The 20,440-nt window shown below is 43.9% G+C and overlaps 1 protein-coding gene across 3 annotated transcripts in view; it reads right to left on the bottom strand.

Annotated features, from left to right (window-relative positions):
* The window catches only part of EXOC4 (exocyst complex component 4), a 426,451-nt gene that overhangs the window by 215,465 nt on the left and 190,546 nt on the right, over positions 1-20,440 (bottom strand). Inside the window, exons 10-11 of one of the 3 annotated variants that reach the window (XM_075081693.1) lie at positions 18,153-18,249; positions 8,883-9,802 (exon numbers count right to left, since the gene is read on the bottom strand). In XM_075081693.1, the coding sequence (XP_074937794.1) occupies positions 9,769-9,802; positions 18,153-18,249 (131 nt within the window). In that variant the 3' untranslated portion in view covers positions 8,883-9,768. Of the gene's footprint in view, positions 1-8,882; positions 9,803-13,860; positions 13,883-18,152; positions 18,250-20,440 lie in introns of those variants that run through there. The other 2 variants (XM_075081695.1, XM_075081692.1) reach the window with 2 other exon arrangements.

The raw sequence follows: 20,440 nt of genomic DNA, 5'->3' as shown, positions 1-20,440 counted from the left end.
CTCTGGGGTGGTTTGTCATGCAGGGTGGGAATATTTCCTTCAACTTTGTAATGACATGGATATCAAAAATGTCAAAAGATTTACTGTAAAAAGCACCTCCAGGCCAAGTTTAAGGTGATTTCTATGTTCTAGTTTTGCTTTTCTTTTTTCCCCTCGATATATTTTGCCTCTAAAGGGGGCTACTACGCACACAACTATAAACCAAAAGCTGCAAGGACAGGATTCTTTCTTACATGCCCCCAATGACTTCCACTTAAATATGAGGCCAAACCCCTTCCCTGTGCGGGTGCCAGAGCAGGGGCACAGGCTGCCCAGAGAGGCTGTGGGGTCCCTTCCCTGGAGACATTCACCCCCCGCCTGGACGCGGCCCTGTGCCCCTGCTCTGGGTGTGCCTGCTCCAGCAGGGGGTGGGACGGGATGAGCTCCAGAGGGCCCTTCCCCCCCACCAGTCTGGGACTCTGTGACTCTGCTACTCACAAAGCCAGCTGGTCCCTTGTTCTCAGCACACCTCCAGCTGCACCACGGTTCTCCATTTCCTTTTCTTGAGGGTATTCCTACCAGTTCTGTATCTTCGCAAAAATGACACTGTATTTCTTACTGTGCAATTATTTTGCAAAAGTTACATCTCAGTTCTAAAAAAGAGCAACGAAATGACAAGACACAAGAGATGGAAGAATTCAAACATATGTTTTAAATGTCACAAACAGCAAAGATCAGCACAGTAAAAGCCATCAGAAGCTGGCAAAAACCGTAAAACTGCTAAATATAATTAGGTATTTAATTAGGATCCCAGAGCATTACTCATATATCCTTTAAAATTTGGGAATTCAAAGCATATAAACTAAACCAAAACCTTTCTATTTCTGTATGATTATGTGCAAAAAAAAAAAAATCTATAAAAATAACTCCGTATGAAGCACAGTTTCAACACCCCTGGGTAGCGGCACCACTTTGTATCTGAGAATCTGGGGTAAAAAAGGCTCAATAAGTCTCCCAAAATCCACCTCTCCTAGAGAAAGGAACAGAAAAGGAATATATTTTTTAAAACCCCCTCTCAGACTTCCGCTTCTGTGGTTATGCTGGAGCAGCAAACATCCTGGTGGAGATTCTAGAGCTGTATTGCAGCGTGGCTTCAACACGGACCTCTGGCAGAAGAAGCCAGGACCACGTCTCTGCAGTGATTTTGCTAGACTGGCTAAATCCGAGAGGTAAGGAAAATGCACGCGTTGATACAGCTGCGCAGAAGAAGCCTATAAGGCTAGACCAAATCCTCATGCTCTAGGAGACCACAGGGGATGAAGGATTCCTACCTGGACGGTGCTGGTCGAGAGACCTTGTGACAACACCTGCACTGCAAGGTACGAGCTTATTTACCTCCTACTTAATCAGTCTCGTCTTTCCTTTGTCAAACTGCCCCAATTAACAATCAAGAACTTCCTAATTAGAAACTAAGGAATAAATCCATCGAAACGGTGCTCACTTATAAACAGAGGCAAAAAGCATCATTTAGTACTGACTTGTTTCCTTTTACAAACAACAATGGAAACAGGGCAACTAGAGCCCTTGCTTAGGCAATTCATTTAACATTTATAATGCTACTTCACTCAAACAACAGTGTTTGGAGAGTACCTGAAAAAAACCCAGCGGTGAAACAATGCAGAAATGCAATGACTCGAATGGTCTGACACTCTGGAGTTGGTACGTCCTGAACCAACAAGTTTCGGCAACTTTTATTAACCATATTGAACCATAATAAGCCAACGTTTATTAACCCATAGCCCAAAAGCCTGCACCTCCAATGAAATCAAGCTTCAAAATGTATCTGTGGAGATTTGGGTATAAAAAGACCTGCTGGAAGTAACAAAGTTCCTGGCAGGGCACGAAACTAAACCTCAGACTCCAAAGTTCACCATTTCTTTGCAGCCACAACCTAAAAGCTATGAATGGGTTAAATCTCAGCAGTTTGGTACAACATCTGATGGTCCTACTTGAAGAAGAAGAAAAAAAATCATTCCAGTGACATTCCAAAGCGGGAACACTCCAGTGTGGAGGACTCTGAAGTTGACAATTTGTCTTTTTTCCGTGTTGAGCTGCTTGGACTTGCCACCAAACACAGGGAAGCCTTAGAAAATGCCCATTAGCAACACTGACATCGCCTCCTCCCCAGGCTGGGCTCTTCATGCCTGACGCTAATTCCATCCAGAGACAGATTTATGCCTATTAAGCTCTGCAAAAATCGACTCTCGGCCTCAGTTATCCCGGTTTGGTTTTGTACAAAAGGAGAGGAAAACAACATATTTTAAATTACCTTTAAAATCCATCAGGCTGACGGCAAGACGGGTCTCTGACAAGATCTACCTGAGCTTCAAGAATTTGAAAGAAGTATAAGGAAGATTTTATTTAATCTTCTTTTTGGAAGAAGAAAAACATCGCTATTGTCACACCATTGGTCTTCTCCTCTTTCTTTTTTGGCAACGTATGTTAAATTAGAGGAACAATCGTGTCTTAAATGCGATGGGCTGGGGGCATCGCGGGTCATGATTTTAGAGGGTTCGCAGTGATATGAGTCCCATCATCAGACTCCAACGTGTACATGCGCTTCCCAGCAGAAAAAAAACCAAACAATCGATTTAAATCTCTCAATGAAAAATCTAGCCTAAAAACATATACATCATGGTTCAATTCAACTTTCATTCGATGTTTTATTACCGGAATAAATTTTGTATCTGAAAAAGCGTGGAGTTTGTCTTACCAATGCGCGATACTTCTACCTTACATTAGGCTTTGCGACACCGAGGATGGAAAGAATGTGTGGAGGTGACAGTTCACTGGTGTTAGTCCTGATGAATCAAGAATATTGCTATGAATTACCATTAATTTCTGCAGCAGTAATGGGACTGCGGCACGTGCTTCCATCAAAACTCCACTTTGCTGATTAAACATCTTTAGGAATTTGGCTGTTTTACATCAAAATTATAACAGTAGGTAAAGGTCGTTGGGAGCCACGCTTCTATTTATCAGCCTTCAGATTATTTTCGCTCTCCCTCCCCCTTTCTTTGCCAGGCTGGGCACACGACCGAAGCAACTAACCATACACGTTCCGTAGTTGAGCCTCCCCCACTTCATTGGCATCTGCTGTTGATTCATTCGCGCGCGTTGATAAGGTCAATGCAAATTGCAACCTCTGCCTTTTTAAAAAACTTTGTCCCCTCTACCTTGTAGCACAATCGTTCCTCATGAAGAATTAGGGGCAATGCTACCTATGAGAGTTTTTGCCTCCTACTACAGCACAGCCAAAACGAACAGTAATCCCTTCGGGTTTGAACACAAAGAGGCTGTCTGGATAGCACTTGGTGCAAGAGGCACAATGCTTCCCAGACTGGGCCCGTGTGCAGGGAACTCTGAAATAGCTTTTATTTATCAGCCCTCCAGGCATGTTGCTTCCTCTGCCAAGCTGTCGGGAAGGTTTAAGGGCACAGGAAGGATTTATGGAAAAGAACTCACCACCTTAATTTTGTTTATCTAACTGACTTGACTGACGTTTTTAAGTGATATTGTACTCTCAATAGCTATTGCCTTCAATTCAAAGAACTTAGCTACGTTACTTCAAAGATCATATTTTTAACATTGTAAAACGCTTGATGGTAGGTAATTACGACACATTATCAGAATAACTCTAATCCTGCATACACTATGTTGCAAATGACAACCAGCAATTAAACCCATTACTGCCTTTCATCAAACTAACCAGAAAAAAAACACTTAACTATTGGCCTGGGCGTATCTAAAACTGATAATAAGTACCCATTCTGCTTACTCGAACAATAGTTCTCCATCCTTGACAACTTCTATTTGTTTTTTTTATTGTGGAAGAGATGCCAAACACTTTCTTCAGGAGGCTCCTGAGGGACGCACATGGCAGATCTCCTCCCTTCAGACATCGGGAAACGTGCGTTTCACATGGACGGAACGGACACAGCTCTTGCGTGACCGGACACGCGCCAGGGGTGAGGGCTTTGGGGAAAAAGGCAGATGAGCAGAGGCTGGATGAATTGTTTTATCAGTAGGTCATATAGTGACAAGTTTGGCACCTCTTACACAGAAGAAAGATCGACCTGGATGAATGGGAAGTAGAAAATACACCCCAAAAGTAGGAAGAACGCTGCCTGGGAAGGAGATGAAACAATTTTATGAGCCAGTCAAAGGAGAGGGGGAGAAATGCCAATGTTAAGGAAAGATAGTGACTTGTGATCTAGAGATTTCTTGCAATTAACTAACTTCTATTACTTTTTAACAACAATTTGCTTTCAGCTCAGATTAACGATTTACACATGGTGCAGGCCCAGTCTGATTTTCGGAGTGAACTGCAAAACCCTTTTTCATTAAAGCCAGTTACACAGTACGTATCAAGAGGGATGACTTTCACAATGAGGGATGGATCGCAGTGGTAAACTGCACAGCCCTGTAAAATAAAATGAAGAATTATTCTAGACCAAAGACTTGTCTCCACTGTTTGTAAAGGCGTAGCAAAAGAGGACGGTTTTATTTCCTCCCTGTAGCACTACAAAACTTCAAAGCATTTAACTTCTCCTACTCCATGTAGCAGCTCTGATGTTCTGTGCTGCGATCTCTCCACCGCCTGGCCATCCACCAGACCTGGGCTCTCCACGGCTGGCACTCATCCTCCTCCAAAAACAGCTGAAAGGTGGCTTTTTTCAGAGAGCTCTGGAGACCTATTAGATGAGAACCAAACCTGACACGTCCCCAGATTTCTCCCTTCTTGTATTTAATGGTATTTCTAGAAGTTTCCCATTTTTTCTTGTATTCAGCACAGTTAGATCTCATGTCCACTGAACCTGGCTCAGGACTTAAAATTATCAACCTGGCTATCCCAAAATCAAGAAACAGACACTTTTTGAGGGATCTGCACTTATTTAGCAGTGTTGTTTATAGATTCATTGAATCATTAAGGTTGCAAAAGGCCCCTAAGATCAAGACCAACCACCAACCCAACACCCCCAGGCCTCCAAAATCATGGCCCCAAGTGCCATTCACATGCTCTTTGAACCCCCCCCAGGGATGGTGACTCCCCCACCTCTCTGGGCAGCCTGTGCCAGGGCCTGACCACGCTGGCAGGGAAGGCATTTTCCCTAATCTCCAACTTAAACCTCCCCTGACGCAGCTTGAGGCCGGTTCCTCTCGTCCCATCACTGGTGACGTGGGAGCAGAGACCGACCCCCCCCTCACTCCAGCCCCTCTCAGGCAGCTGCAGAGAGCAAGAAGGGCTCCCCTCAGCCCCCTCCAGGCTAAACCCCCCCAGCCCCCTCAGCCGCCCCCCAGCACACTTGTGCTCCAGACCCTGCACCAGCCCCGCTGCCCTTCTCTGGACACGCTCCAGCCCCTCAAGGCCCTTCTTGTCCCGAGGGGCCCAAACCTGAGCCCAGCATTCGAGGTGGGGCCTCCCCAGGGCCAAGCACAGGGGCCCCATCCCTACCCGGCTCCTGGTGGCCACGCCAGTGCTGACACAAGCCCGGGGGCTGGTGGCCTCCTTGGCCACCTGGGCACTGCTGGCTCATGCCCAGCCGGCTGTCAGCCAGCACCCCCAGGGCCTTCTCCGCCGGGCACTTCCCAGCCCCTCTGCCCCAGGCCTGGAGCGTTGCCTGGGGTTGGTGTGACCCAAGGGCAGGACCCGGCACTCGGCCTTGTTAAACCTCACACAACTGGCCTCGGCCCATGGATCCAGCCTGCCCAGGTCCCTCTGCAGAGCCTTCCTGCCCTCCAGCAGATCGACGCTCCCGCCCAGCTTGGTGTCACCTGCAAACTCACCGAGGGCGCACTCGATCCCCTCACCCAGATCATGGATAAAGACATTAAACAAGGCTGGCCCCAACACTGAGCCCTGGGGAACCCCGCTCGTGACCGGCCGCCAACTGGGTTTTTTTCTTACTTTGAAAACACTCACTTTCTTACTGTTACTGCAGAGATAATGAGTTTACTAAAAAACAGTCACCAAAATGTTTAAAGCCATTAAGAGCTTCAGTCAGAACCTGAGCATTACATTTCACAGTGCACACAGCACTGCTAGCACACTGCCTTCTGTGTGGTCTTTTCATCCCACAATAAATCAGACAGGGCAGCCAAAATACAACGTAAATAAAAAGAAGTGCTTTTGTTTTCTGAGGCATTATCACATCATTTAGCATCCCTGCTACCACCGCTCCATTAGTTTTAAGTATTATTGCAAGGATTGGTTATTATGTCACAATAAAGACTGGAAAACAAGAGATGCTGTTAGCTTCTGGTATTTTGTAACATTTGTTTTAACATTTCCATAGCATAAAAACCCCAGAAACCAACTGATCTGAACGTACAGAACTAGGGTGATGGCTTAACTGGTCCTGGCGGGCTCCTGAGGTTTCAAGTTGGCCCTATCATGAGCAGCAGTTGCATCTAAAGGTCCATTTCAAATATTAAATTCTGGGCGATGTGTCACTGTCTGGATTTTCTCCAGGAACAGAACTATTTACTGATGTCATATACTCAAATAAACATCCATAAGAATCAGCCAAGCCGTAATTCACTGGAGTCTACCTTGACAGAAACACAGCTTCATACTCTCCTGTTCATGCCCCGTCCCTGAGTGCAGAAGCACTTAGCCGTCCACAACCTCCCCACCACAAAGCAGCCACCAGCCAGTTGTCTGGTAGTGCTACTCATCTACAGATGAGAAGCAACTCAACAGATGCGTGGAATAAGGGTTATCTACAATTTACAGAGAAGGAAGCAGAGACAGAAGGGGTTTAATGGCACCAGGCGCTTGGTCTGAGACCCATTCCACTTGGCCTTGCTGCTACCACGCAGGAGTGGGGTCACCCACCCTGCGCTAAGACGCTCCCAGCGTTTCATTTAGATTTCAGATATAGTCTCCAGAAAGAATGTTCCCATTTTCAAAACCAGCAGAAGAATCTGACTTTAAGGAACGCAACGATGAAAAGAAAGCTGCTTGAAGCTTCCCGAAGACATTCACACCGCCTTGTGCTAGGTGTAGTCCTCAGAGTTGACTGAGTCACCCAAGTAAAACGTGACTAAAGCACCCACGTATGAGCAGGCAGCAGAGCCATCACTACCAGGCTACAGACGGACTCTCAGAACTGAACTAAGCTGTCACACACCTGTTGTACCCCTCAGAGCACATCCATTTGTAAAAATAGAACACGGAGAGATAGAGTTACAATAAAAAGGAAAATCTAGACCTTGATGAATAATGGTGGGAATTTACAACTTTCAATTATGCTCCGCCTATTCCAAATCTCCACAGAATTTATGACCTTTCAACTCACAGAGTCACAGAATCCCAGGCTGGTGGGGGCTGGAAGGGACCTCTGGAGCTCACCCCGTCCCACCCCCTGCTGGAGCAGGCACACCCAGAGCAGGGGCACAGGGCCGCGTCCAGGCGGGGTGTGAACGTCTCCAGGGAAGGAGACTCCACAACTCAACGCTTCATCCACAACGGCTCCATCCCTGACAGTCACATAACCAGGATCTCCATGTACAGAGCAATTTCACACCGTGGTGTTAATGTATTGATGGCTCTGAAAAGCTTGGAAGTTATCAGACGGAAGGAGCTACAGAAATGCTAGCAGTGTTATTACACAATGTGCAATTACTGCTAATCTGTCTGGTATTCAAGATGCCCGGGACCCAAAACTAAAGGTCAACTTCTCCCCTGCAAAATTTATTTATGGCTATTCTGCAGATCTTTAAAAATTAACAGAATTTAAAATGAAACTCCTCAGGAATACTGCACCAAAAAGTTATTCTGTGTATGACCTGGTGTCTGAAAAACATGCTCTTCTGGGGGCTGACCTCCCTGCACGGCATCTCCCATGGTGCTACAAGGACTTTCCTTTGGCCGTGCGCCTTTGGGGCAGCACGATAACTCTGCTAGTGGTTGTGCAGCCACAGCTGATGTGGCCGGACCAAAGAACCTGGTCTATAAAACGGGAATAAATGAGGGTCCTGCACTGCAATATCCATGACAGAATTTAGCAGAACCTGTGAAGTAAATTCAAACCCATTATTTTTAACTCTGTTTAACAAACTGAAGAAAATAATAGTTGAAGTAAGTGTTTCAGCTTTCACTCTTTGAAATCACAGATGACATTTACATACTTCAAAAATGTCTTTTTTTCCCCTTTTAGTATCCCTGCAGGAGATTAAAATTCACCTCCATGCTCTATACTGGGATTATAGGTATAGTTTCCCCAAATTACAAAATTTTAAATTGCACATAAGGCTTTAAATAGCTTTGCAAAACCCAAGCAAGGATAATCTAGCTAAAACACAAAGCAGAGAGCTCTGACGTGAGTGGTCCATCACTAAGCGAGCTCCAGTTCACCACCAAAGGATCTACCCAGAAGATCCTTTAGCTTAAGCATGATGAAATTGATGTATAATAATAGTAATAATAAAACAACTCAAAAACCAAAACACCCTTCCTTTCAGGTGGGGAAATGGAGTCCAAAAGCACTGTCATTTTGGGTTTCATATCTTTGCTTTTAACAGCAAATGCAAAATACAGAAATCACCTTTTTTCTTCTCCTCAAGCAACAGCTCTCCTGTATTTCAATCAAAAACTTCATAAAGCTTTTTGAAAGTAACCACGTGCACGCTGCAAAGTTTTTAGGGCCGTAATCCTCTAACTTGGACTTAAACCACACGAGGTTTTCATCCTTGGATTTCCCGTTACACACAGGGAAAGCCCTCGCTAATGTATTTTCTGAACAGCTTCCACAGACACGTTACCAACTTCGAATTTGTCAAGTCCTTTTCCCTCTTCTTCCACAACAGAAATGAAGGATGTTTTTTCTATTTTTGCCTTGTGAGTTCTTCTGTTGCTTTGCAGATTTTTTCTGCAGCGTCAGACTCGTACTTGTTATAATTGCAACGAAAGCTGGTGCTATTAAAGCAAGTTTTAGCTGCTGTGAACGTTCACGCCTTAATGCCAACAGAGCTGCTAGAAAGGCATCAGGTCCTGCATAGGAGAATCTCACCTCGTGACTGATGAGATTTTCAGTGTCCAATAAGCCGAAGCATTAAATGTAAATCTTGGTGTATAACTCAGGTGCCTTAACGCATTCTAAGATTAAGCCATTTCATACTTAAGATGGTTAAATTAAATAAATGGATCCATTTCTCCCTTCCAGCTTTGGTAAACACTTTTCTGACCAACAGGTTTTTCAGTACCACAATACTCGTGCTTCACGGTGGGGGAAGAAAAGGAAAAGAAACAGGAAAAAGGAAAAAGAAAAATCTATAAACTTCAATCGATATAAGACCCATTTTAATTATATTTCATCCCTCACTTCATTATCACCTACAAACATTTGCAGAATGGTCCGCATGACAGATTAGCATGTAACTAATAAAATTAAGAAACATAAAAACAAAAGAAGTGTGATTTTTGGTCCATGTTTCTACTACACCAACTCCTTTCCTTCAGCCTCTGTTGCAATCTGAAAAAGATGACCTTCTGCTAACACAGGCAAGTTGCTCAACCATCTCTAATCAACCTCCTGCACCGATCCCGCTAACAAGGTGCCATCGGGCCATCACAATTCACAGCTGGCTTGAGTTCACAGAAGATTCAGGTTTCTTTGGAACGCAGGCTGTGCGTTTTACAAGCCCTGTCCCACCTTGCTGGTCCCTGCTACAAGAATCCGCAGCGATTCATCTGTCCGCCTGGGTAAGGCACGGGCAGCAAATCAGTCACTGCCGCTGCCTCCGAGTTTGTGTTGGAGAGCTGCAGATTAATAGAAAAAAAAAAAACCTCTTTTTTTCCCCCAGATCATTTTAATTCTGCCAAACACATTTAGAGCCATCATATGAGCACTTACAGAAGATACTTGAACAGAGCACACTCTTGTAGAATTGTAGGATTAGGTAGATGTTAGCTAACACACAGTTTTACATGGCCACGAAGCGAAAAGGCGGCCAAAGAATTTCAGGTGTATCAGACTCTTTTAACGAAAAACACAATATTTATACTTTTAAAAAAAAAGTGTTTAGGCCTGGAAAAAGTGCTAGTGGAGTTGGCTTTCAGAAGTCTTGGCTGGCTGGCTGATGGGTAAGGAAACACTCTAATGTAAAATTATTTGGTCCAGTGACATGACGTGAGAAATATAAGAGGAATTCCCCAGGCTACTTGCCAAACTTGGTATCGGCAAAGAACCGCTAAATGAATTTAATCAAATTCATCCTCTTCCTTCTCACCTCCAAGGATTTGCTGGCATCGGTAAGGCCCTGGGAAGACCAGAGTAGCTTCTCGTGGTGGGTTGATCTTGGCCAACTGCCAGACCCCCACCCAGCTGCTCTCTCACTCCCCCTCTTCAACCGGGGGGGGGGGGGGGGAAGAAAATAAGGTGGAAAAGCTTGCAGGTTGAGAAAAAAACACAGAGCTCACTTACCAATTACCATCATGGGCAGAACAGACTCAACTACTTTTTAAATTAAAATACTAAGGAGAATTAGTAGTAATTTGATAATCTGGTCTATAAATCCAGATTTTAACTTTATTGATTTTACCGTAAGCATACCACTAATTGTTCTGTCTTGAATAGACTAGCAAAACACCAGTTAGATTAACAATAAATTCACAGGTCCCTGTACAAGGCTTTTGTCTATGTTAAAACTTTAACACTACAACAAGCTCAATAAGTCAAACACAACCCTCTTCCAGTCCAACATCGACTACCGCAATTGCAGGAAAACCCATGATTATTTTTTGCACAATATGAAATCAGTGCTTTGTGCCACCTTTTTAACCCACAACCGCCAGCCACTCTCAGCATCTCTTTGGGAAAGAGCCAATGAGAAGATCTACACATGGTTTGCTGGTGTATCTCAAGACTTGCCATCATTCTCACTGCACTTAGCATTTAATGTGGCCCCACCTCGAGCACTGCGAGCAGTTCTGGGCCTCACAATTTAAGAAGGATGTTCAGGTCCTTGAATGCATCCAGACAAGGACAACAAAGCTGGTGGAGGGGCTGGAAGGCATGTCCTGTGAGGAGCAGATGAGGACACTGGGTTTGTCTAGTTGGGAGAAAAGGAGGCTGAGGGGTGACCTTGTTGCTCTCTACAGCTTCCTGCAGAGGGGACGTGGAGAGGAGAGGGAGGTGCTGAGCTCTTCTCCCTGGGATCCTGTGATAGGACATGTGGGAATGGTTCAAAGTTACACCAGGGGAGGTTTAGACCGGACATTAGGAAGCATTTCTTTACCAAAAGGGTGGTTAAACACTGGAATGGGCTTCCTAGAGAGGTGGTGGATGCCCCAAGCCCTGCAGGGTTTAAGAGGCATTTGGACAATATCCTTAATAACACGCTTCAACTCTTGGTCAGCCCTGAAGCGGTCACGCAGGTGGACTAGATGATCATTGTAGGTCCCTTCCAAGTGAACTATTCTGTTCTATGACACAACTCAGGTCCTGTGACGCAGTATGCGAAAGGAATAAGTCACTGAAGGGTCATATGATGTAATAAATCTCTGCTTACACTCTAATAAAAATAGTGTTCAGCAATATGGGGCATCTTAATCATGCTCCATGAGAATGTGTTAAATACTAGAACTAAACTTAAGCAGTGCTTCCATTAAGAAATGAGCTAAAACCACTTTGTTGGCTGGATGAACATAACACAGGTCAGAAGTAATTCGTTATCATGGAATTGAATTAACACTGTTCTCAGCTATTCAGCGCAAGTTCTTGCAAATGTCAAAATTTCTGTGTTCCTTTCAGGTTGTATTTCATCTGAAGGAAAGGAGGAGCTGGAGACATGTGAAATTTCTGACAGGTTGTTGATTTCCCGTATGGATGAAGCATGTTTGAAAACTCAAAACTTGACTGATCCGCTGAAGCACATTCTCTGACAGACAATATAAAATCAGTGCATCACATATTAAGAGTTTTTTTGGCGTGTAAGGGGTTTTGTTTGTGTGGGAGGTGGGGGGGGGATTGCTTTATTTTCTGTCATCGAAAATGAACAGCCTTACCTTAAGGTTTTTATAAACTGTCATCTTTAATCAGACACACACAGTAAGACTGTCAGTTCTCATAAAACATCAGGGGAAAGAAAAAGCACAAAAAGTGAAGCTGTTCCCCATCCCCTTCCCGTAAATGTGCCCCGTTTCTGCAATGGCCTCAGTCAGAACTAAACCTTTCCTTAGCAGTGTCACAACAACAAGCTCTTCTGAAATGTGTCTTTATAATTCAGCGATGCTGACTTTATGAGAGCTTGTCAAAGAGAGAAGAGTTAGGATTCGCCTGCAAGAAACATTCATTCCTGCTGTTGACAGATATAAAGTACTAAATGTCAACAGCAAGGGACTCGTCAACTAAACGTCTTCTAAACACTCATTAAACCAGGGGGAGAAAAAAAAAACTTCAGTAGGTGGGTGTCAAATTGCTCCCTTAAGATTTCGATTCAGGTCAACTGAAGCAAACAGCGAGTGGATGAAAAGTTGCATCAAGCATCTGTCACACTCAAGGATGACTATGAACGATTCCACAATAAAGATGGGAATATTAAGCATCGTGGTGACTACCGGTACCGTAAGGAGAAGCGGGAGTCGAGGTCTTCAGGTCTGAGCCCCATTTGTCTCACCGCACTGGCGAGCTTGTGGAGAGGCACCATCTCCCTGCCTCCATAGCCTCCCTAAGGGAAGCAAATGTTGCCTACCTGGCAGAAGCAAGATTTAGCTTAACTAAGTGATATTTTTCCCTCTCTTTGAGGATAAGGGACATGTATGCATGTAAGACTTTAAAAAAAGCAGTGTTCATGAAATCTGGATGGTTATATTTTTATGGATCGCTGACTTTAGAAGTTTGCAACTAATATCTTCCTGTGTACATAACAGCATCTCAGACCTCCTTTTCCCTAACCCCTTACCCCCTGAACATTATTCAATCTGAAATACAAACCTCAGGCAGTCAATATTATAAGTTCCCTCTCCCAGCTTGGGTCGGTTTTATCGATTTCTCTAAAATCAAGTATTTCAGGTTTCATTTCAAAAAGCAAAAGACATCAGCTCTCATTATTTAGCACTATCTGTGCTCTAGGATTATTTGACATTTTCCCTCTACTTCAATAATAACATATACCCCTTAGACTGATAAAATACCACATATTTTTCTTAACATACTTGGTATCATTTAACATAGTCTAAACAAACTAAATGTAACAAACAAACTAATCTAATTTTCACACTCCTTTTGCTCCCCAAATAACACATTCCCCATATCATCAAATACTGATTTTACATAGTACGCAGCTACAAGACATTACAGCATATTTTAAAAATCAAATTAGTTATTTATTATTATAACTGTACAAATATACTGACAAAAGGGATCATCAGCGAGGTACACAGGGGTTCTTCATTATACACATAGTTTTGTAGCAATTACAGCGATGTAGTCACGAACGCTGCTCCGCTGCAGCAGCAGTTGGCGTTTGCAAAGACCAAAGGACGTGATGCCCCGTAGGAACCGATGACAACTTTGCCATCCCCTCCCAACATTTTCAAAATCAACAGAGCATTTAAATTCTGCATACAGTACCTTTTAGCTTGACATGTCCTGAATTAAACAGAAGCTTGACATGATTATTCCCAAAGCATGGAGAGCCAAAACATCGCTGCTAATACGTATGTACCTGCGTGTATGTACACGTTCTGTATGTTGTGCGCCTCCCTCCCACAAAGAGGTTACCAGTGGAGTCTGAAATTTGACCCTCAGCCGTTCAGAGCCGATTGCCACCAGTTGGCGAGGAACGTGCCGACATCAACAGGCAGCAAAAGGAAATTGCTATCCTCCTTGATTATTCCCTAAAGCATTTACTGTATTTATTAAAGAGCAATCACTCTTTTATTAGCATTAACATAACTGGAAGAAACAGGAAATTCCAAAAATGTTCTCAGGTAAAAAGCTACTGTTTTAAATCACGGGGACCAGTATAAATGAACATAATAATTTAAATGTTAAATTAAAATATCAGTTTGTTATCTGCTCTTTTCCCCCCAATCCGACCAACCTGAAATACCAAATAGCAGCAAACTTCGCGATGCCTTGGACCACACGCACACCCGAGTGTTAAACTTGAGCCTTTGGGTCTCAGACAACATCAGCAGGGTCAAATCAGTAATTCTGCCTTTCCTTCTCCCCCAGCCTCACCCCCTTTTGATTCTTGGTGCTCTAATAAATACCCTCTAATAAAGTAACACTTCCCCCCCCACTTCTTACTCTCCAGACTTTGAAATCAATGGCAGTGATCAGAACATCACTGACACGTTGCAGTTCTTCCCATCTGGCAAAGGGGGAGACGCCCCAGCACAGACACTGCCCATTCGGTAGAGAAGGAAAGGGCGACAGGTCAACCCAGACTCTCCAGTCCGCTTCTTCACAAGGACACAATCTTGCCGGGAGGCAACCGCTTCTTCCGAATCAATGAACACTTTGCTTTCTCTTCCATCCTACAACCCTTTTAATTGCTTCTTGATCTTAATGAAGTATGGCTGATATTAATAAATGGATACCCTCGCGGCCTTAATACCCAATATCCAAACAACGTTCAACTGAGTTTGCGTCAGTGGTGCTTTCACAATTCACCCCCTCCATCCCCGGTCCCTCCTCTCCCTCCCCCTCAAGACTGCAGACATCTGTTCTTCAATCGTCTGGTAATAAACATACTCTATAAAGCATATGTAAAATGATTATTACCCTGAAGAGCCAAGTGCCTTTCAAATGCCAGCTGAAACAAATAAACAAAAAAATTCCCCACCAAGCAAACGTTACACCAGACATCACTCAGGCTGTTCAATATTCCGCAACGTAAGGGCTTCAGTATTAGTCCAGCACGTCTCCTTCCTCCAACAGGAGACGTTCATCCACAGACCAGTAACACCAGCGCTTTCACGATCCAAGCAGGTGCTGGTTAGCAGCGAAGGATGAAGAAAGCAACTGGACTCTTTCGGTAACTTTTATACTTCGACACCTCCCGCAATATGTAATTAAGGGAAATCAGATGTGTATTCCTCTTCAATTTGGAAGTGCAATTAGTTTTCCTATGTAGTTGGTAACATCTATTCCCAGGAATCACCTCTGCTAGAATACCCGCTTGCCTGGCAAAAATTCGCTCTTCATTTCTTACATGTGTGGTGGTGTCATTAAGGCCTCGTAATTAATCTGGGGCTTGGTGTGTCTCAATTGTCCTAGTGGAAATTAGGGACCCACATCCCAAACGGCATTACCACCTCACTTCCCAGCTCGGGCTCGTTGCTCTAAATGAATTCAGGGGAAGGAAGATTTTGAAAACCATTTGTAGGTCTTTGCCCTTACACTCTCCATGGTTCTAAGTTAAGAGTTTCTCCAAACAAACCTCCATTACTGGAGATATGGGGGTTCGTTTGCAGCCCCCTGAGCCTGTGTTCTCCAAAAGGATCTGAGCCAAGCTCAACCTCTATTTGTAAATAGAAAAGGATCCAGAAAAGTGCTGTTACAACCAGTAAACTTGACACGGTGATTGTGCAGCTCTCTGATGCGATAGGCAATGACACTTTTCATCTCAGTAGTATAAAAAAAGGAGAAACCCAGAGTGATGAATATGAATGCTCTGGTTATAACTCTCCCCCTAACATCACTGTGCTGAATTACATTTTAAAGCCATCCCTTAATGTGATGCTTAGGCTTTAAATCATCACACCAGTGGCCGGTTTCTCAGTGATCCAGTTAGCTTAATACTTTTAGAAGCACTTGGCTTCCTAATAAAATCACCTGGTCCAGAGAGTGCGAAAACTTCTCTGTCAACATGTTCATGTGAACTTGATAAAAATAACAAAAAAACACCCTCTTCTAAATAAAATATTGACCGTTTTGAATTCAAAACAGATTCATTTTAAGCCTGTACGAGCGACATCGATGAAAGATGAATGAGGCAGGCCATAAAGAAGCTCAGAAAGAAATGGAAAATAAGAGCAAGTGAAAACGTCGCACCTCTGCAGCAATTACCTCCTCGAGAGTTTGACACTTGATATGATAACATCTAGAAAAGGCTGACGAGGATCTAACCAACAAGGAATGCACACATAAGGCGACGTGCTAGAAATTATTGCAAACGTCAATATCTTGGCAAATCCACCATATTCAGCATTTTCCAACCAGAGCCAGCATTCTACAGCCAGTTTGAACAGGAGTCGATGGGTAAGTCAGTTTGCTTGTAGGACAGGTCACTGCTACCGACTCCCATTAGGAACAGAATTCCCTGTAGGGAATCATTATCATCAAAAGAAATCCCAGACACGCTGCATCCCGTGCATCGTGCGCCTGCCAAAGGTGGGGATTGTGAGGAGTTAAAACTAAGACAGCAAGGACTCGTGCCAAATATTTACTCTGTTGATCATTAAGGTTGGTAAAAATCACATTTTAGAAGTTTCTGCAGTCGTCACCTACACCCAAAGTCACCCCATTCTGCAGTGAGAAAAGGGTAAGCTGGGTCACGGAGTGTTTTCTTTCTCTTCATGCAGTTATTGATGAACTACTCAATGCAAGGAAGTTAAGATGTTGCAGATGGTTGGCATGAAAAATATATTGTACGCAGATACCTTAATCTCGATGCAATTATTTTTTATGAAGCAAATTATTTCTACTGCCTATCTTGCAAGCTGGTAATGAGAGTGAAGTGTTTGTGAGAAGTGCTATTTAAAGCATAGCACTCATGTTTGACTCGGATGGCAAAAAAAGGGGGGGAAAATTAAGCAGGAAGGCAAAGAGAAAGAAAGAAGCATTTTCACCAGCTTCTAAATCAATGTGAAGTACCTCATCAATAAAAATAAGAGCATCACCGCCCCACTCTGTGCTTGAAAGCAACCTGTAAATTCAATGAAGATGAACAGACTGAAGTCCATGTCATAGCGGTCATATCTGGAAGAGGATTCTTCCATTTTAAAATAGAGCGAGAGGTCGAAAGAAAACATGCTTATGGGATTATCCGTTTCATTACAGGCACCCAGCAATAAAATGGAGAGCGCACAATGTACGCAACCTGTTTTTTCGTGGGAGGTTCTGAAAAACCATGACAAATATTAATATGTCCTCACAAGAGGTGCTGTTCTCAGGAATATTCCAGTATCTAGTGTCATGACATCAGAAATTTAAATTTGAAGGAATTTATGCATTTTTAAGTCCTGAGAAGTCACAAATGACACTTCTCAGCTACCAAGACAGCAGTCAGGATATTCCTTCGTCTGGGGATCAGATTCCAATTACTTTTTATGACTATTTTATTATTACTTGTTTTTAGCGCTGGAGAAACATGCCCTGTTGCTTAAGCGACTCATGATAGCGAGTAATACAAACAAAGTCAAGGGAAATGCCCTCTGAAGGTGATAGCACTGAACAGGGAAGGACATGCCTGACAATAAAGGAAAACCCTGCAAGGAAAAAGCAGAGGTGGAAGATTGACATGAACCGAGAAAACCATCATATTATTTAATTCCAGCAAAACCAAGAAGATGAACTGTTAGATTACACAGTAAAAAGAGCAAAATTGAAGTATCAGAGCGCAAGAAGAGACTTATTATAGACTTGCTCTGTTTTAAAGTTCCAGCAGTCCTTGATGAGCTGTGTGAATTTCTAAGATTTCAGTAATTGGCATGGCGCTTTAGAGCAGGCATTTAATTTACACTCCATAAACCACGCTTGTTTTATCGAAGAACAAACTTACCTTGCAGTTCCTAAAGTATCCTTCTGACTTTTTAATAAGCATAATGGCCAGTCAGCAATAAACAATTTGTGACAGGCTGCAACTGAACTTTTCCCGACTTGGGTCAATAATAAATCACACTGTTCAATGAAAAGGGGTCACCCAGGCAAGCAAACCCACTAGCTATGCTAGCGAATTGTGAAAAACATTCAAGAGCATCGGCAACAAGCTCAACTAGCGATTACTTTTTACGCGTATACGCATCGACAGCTTTACAGCAAGCCCTTTGCCGTGGGATGTTCTCTCAGAAGTGGCAATGTGCCCAGAAACAAAGTCGGCATATTCTACTTATTCTAATTATTTCCACCTGCAGAAACAAGTAGATAAACCTGCCTTACCTGAGGAGGGGATGAAAGATGATAGTAATGTTTCTGGCTCCTGGTTTGCAGACAAACTTGGATCCGCCACCTTCAATTAAGTTATCATCCGGTCCTCCTGGAAAATAACATGAAACAAGTTGTCTAACAGATCTGAACATCCCTTGAATTTTAGATAGGAAGTGATAATTAAACATTTAGGTCTGCCTGTAAATGCTTCATTGCTGGTGAAAGATCAGTAATTAATGCACAGATACGCTCTTTCTATCCTCTTTCTGCTCGGAGAGAGTGCTCCTCAGGCAATAGGAACAATACAGGTAGTATTTATGCATTACTTTAGGGTCCTCTTTCCATAGTTATTGACGGTACTGCAGAAGGACTGGTAAGTGCAGGTCACCTTCAGCACACGACCCAGTTTCAACTGCAGAAAGGTTTCCCAGCCCCATGAGACGGTTCCTCAGCCGGGCTGAAGTCCAACGTACTGCCCGGAGGTGCTAACATGATGCCTGTCACACAGATGCGAGATGCCCAGATACCATTAAGAGACTTGAGCCTCACGGTTCTCCAAAGCATCACGGACAAACAGGGACCTCCAGCCTCAAGTTTCAGTGACTTTAGCAGCCGTTGGAACAGCCCCAAACTGAACAAACAGCTCTGATTTTGCACATGAGCACACACAAACTATCCCTTCTCAAAAGAACACGGGCCTTTACCTTGGGTAATAAATACCCAAGGTCTTGTCCATGTGGGTACAATGTATTTTGAAGCACGTCATGCTTGGAAAGGGTTTTAGGAGCAGCACTTTGCTAAATTTGGGACTGGAGCGTCTCCCTTGGGAGGAAAGGCTGAGAGACCTGGGCTTGTTCAGCCTGGAGAAGAGAAGGCTGAGGGGGGATCTCATCAATACCTATAAATACCTGAAGGGCGGGTGTCAGGAGGACGGGGCCGGGCTCTTTTCAGCGGTGCCCAACGCCAGGCCAAGGGGCAACGGGCACAAGCTGGAACACGGGAAGTTCCCCCTGAACATGAGGACAAACCCCTTCCCTATGAGGGTGCCAGAGCAGGGGCACAGGCTGCCCAGAGAGGCTGTGGGGTCCCTTCCCTGGAGACATTCACCCCCCGCCTGGACGCGGCCCTGTGCCCCTGCTCTGGGGGTGCCTGCTCCAGCAGGGGGTGGGACGGGATGAGCTCCAGAGGTCCCTGCCAGCCCCCACCAGTCTGGGATTCTGTGAATTTTGCTGTGTCCATATCGCTGTATGGAAGGCTCCTGCACCTCCGAATGACAATGCCACCATTCAATCCCGTGGAAGACAGCTTGGGTTTGATTGCATTGATTGTTTGATGACATTTTAACATATTTATGACATTTAACACTATTGGGTCTGGGCCTCTCACTACTCCATGTCCAGGTCCCACACAGAGTCTTGTCATTTCCTAGCAGAAGTCTCCGTTGCTCGAGTTCCCGTTGCGTACAAACAGGCTCTCAGCTACGCAAAAAATAAACCTTGGCACATTCCTTGGTAGTAAAACACAAACAAGCTCAGAGAGCATTATTTATACACCTCAGGCCCCCTCTGAAGGACTTCAAGTGGCATGGAACACCCACCTGTATGTCATTACATGTGAACCAAAGTTACTTCCATAGGCAGCTCCTAACACCAAAACACTTTAAATTAGGATATTGAGAAAGAAAAAAAGGTGGGGGGGGGGAGGGCAAATCTCAATTTCCTGAAACTTCTGCCATTTCCCAATAGCAACAAAGTCCACGTTACCCTTCCAGAAGAAATAATTTTTAGGATAACAGGCCAGATGCTCCAAACGACAGCATCAGAAAAAAAATCTCAATTTGAAATCAGCAGCAATTCAGCACATAATCCCTCGTATTGTGGTCACGCTCCCTTGCCACAAAGCACAGACCATCTTCTTGCTGGTATCATCTGACAAGTAACCCTTTCGAGTAAGTTTTTTGGCTAAGAATCCTAAATAACCCAAAATATGAAGTTAGGCAAAGTCTGTATAGCCCAAATATTATCAATTCCTTTTCATTTTGCATGTGAACTCTCCTTAATGATTTAATAATAATAAATACAGAACCTAATCACATTATTATGATAGCTTTATAGGCAGGAAAATGACAAAGTACTTGAAATCAAAACAACACCAGCAGATTATTCAATTTTTTGACCCTGACATCTGTCTGCCTCGAAACGAGAAGAGTGACTCCAAATTGGAAAGCGTAAGAGGCGGGACACAACTGATGAGTTAGCGGCTCTGATCTCCTTTTCAAAGTGAAGTTCATATGCTTTAGG

The sequence above is a fragment of the Phalacrocorax aristotelis genome, chromosome 1, assembly GCF_949628215.1.
Source record: "Phalacrocorax aristotelis chromosome 1, bGulAri2.1, whole genome shotgun sequence".
In the NCBI taxonomy this organism is placed as follows: Eukaryota; Metazoa; Chordata; class Aves; order Suliformes; family Phalacrocoracidae; genus Phalacrocorax; species Phalacrocorax aristotelis.
This window is presented reverse-complemented; position numbering and strand designations above follow the sequence as displayed.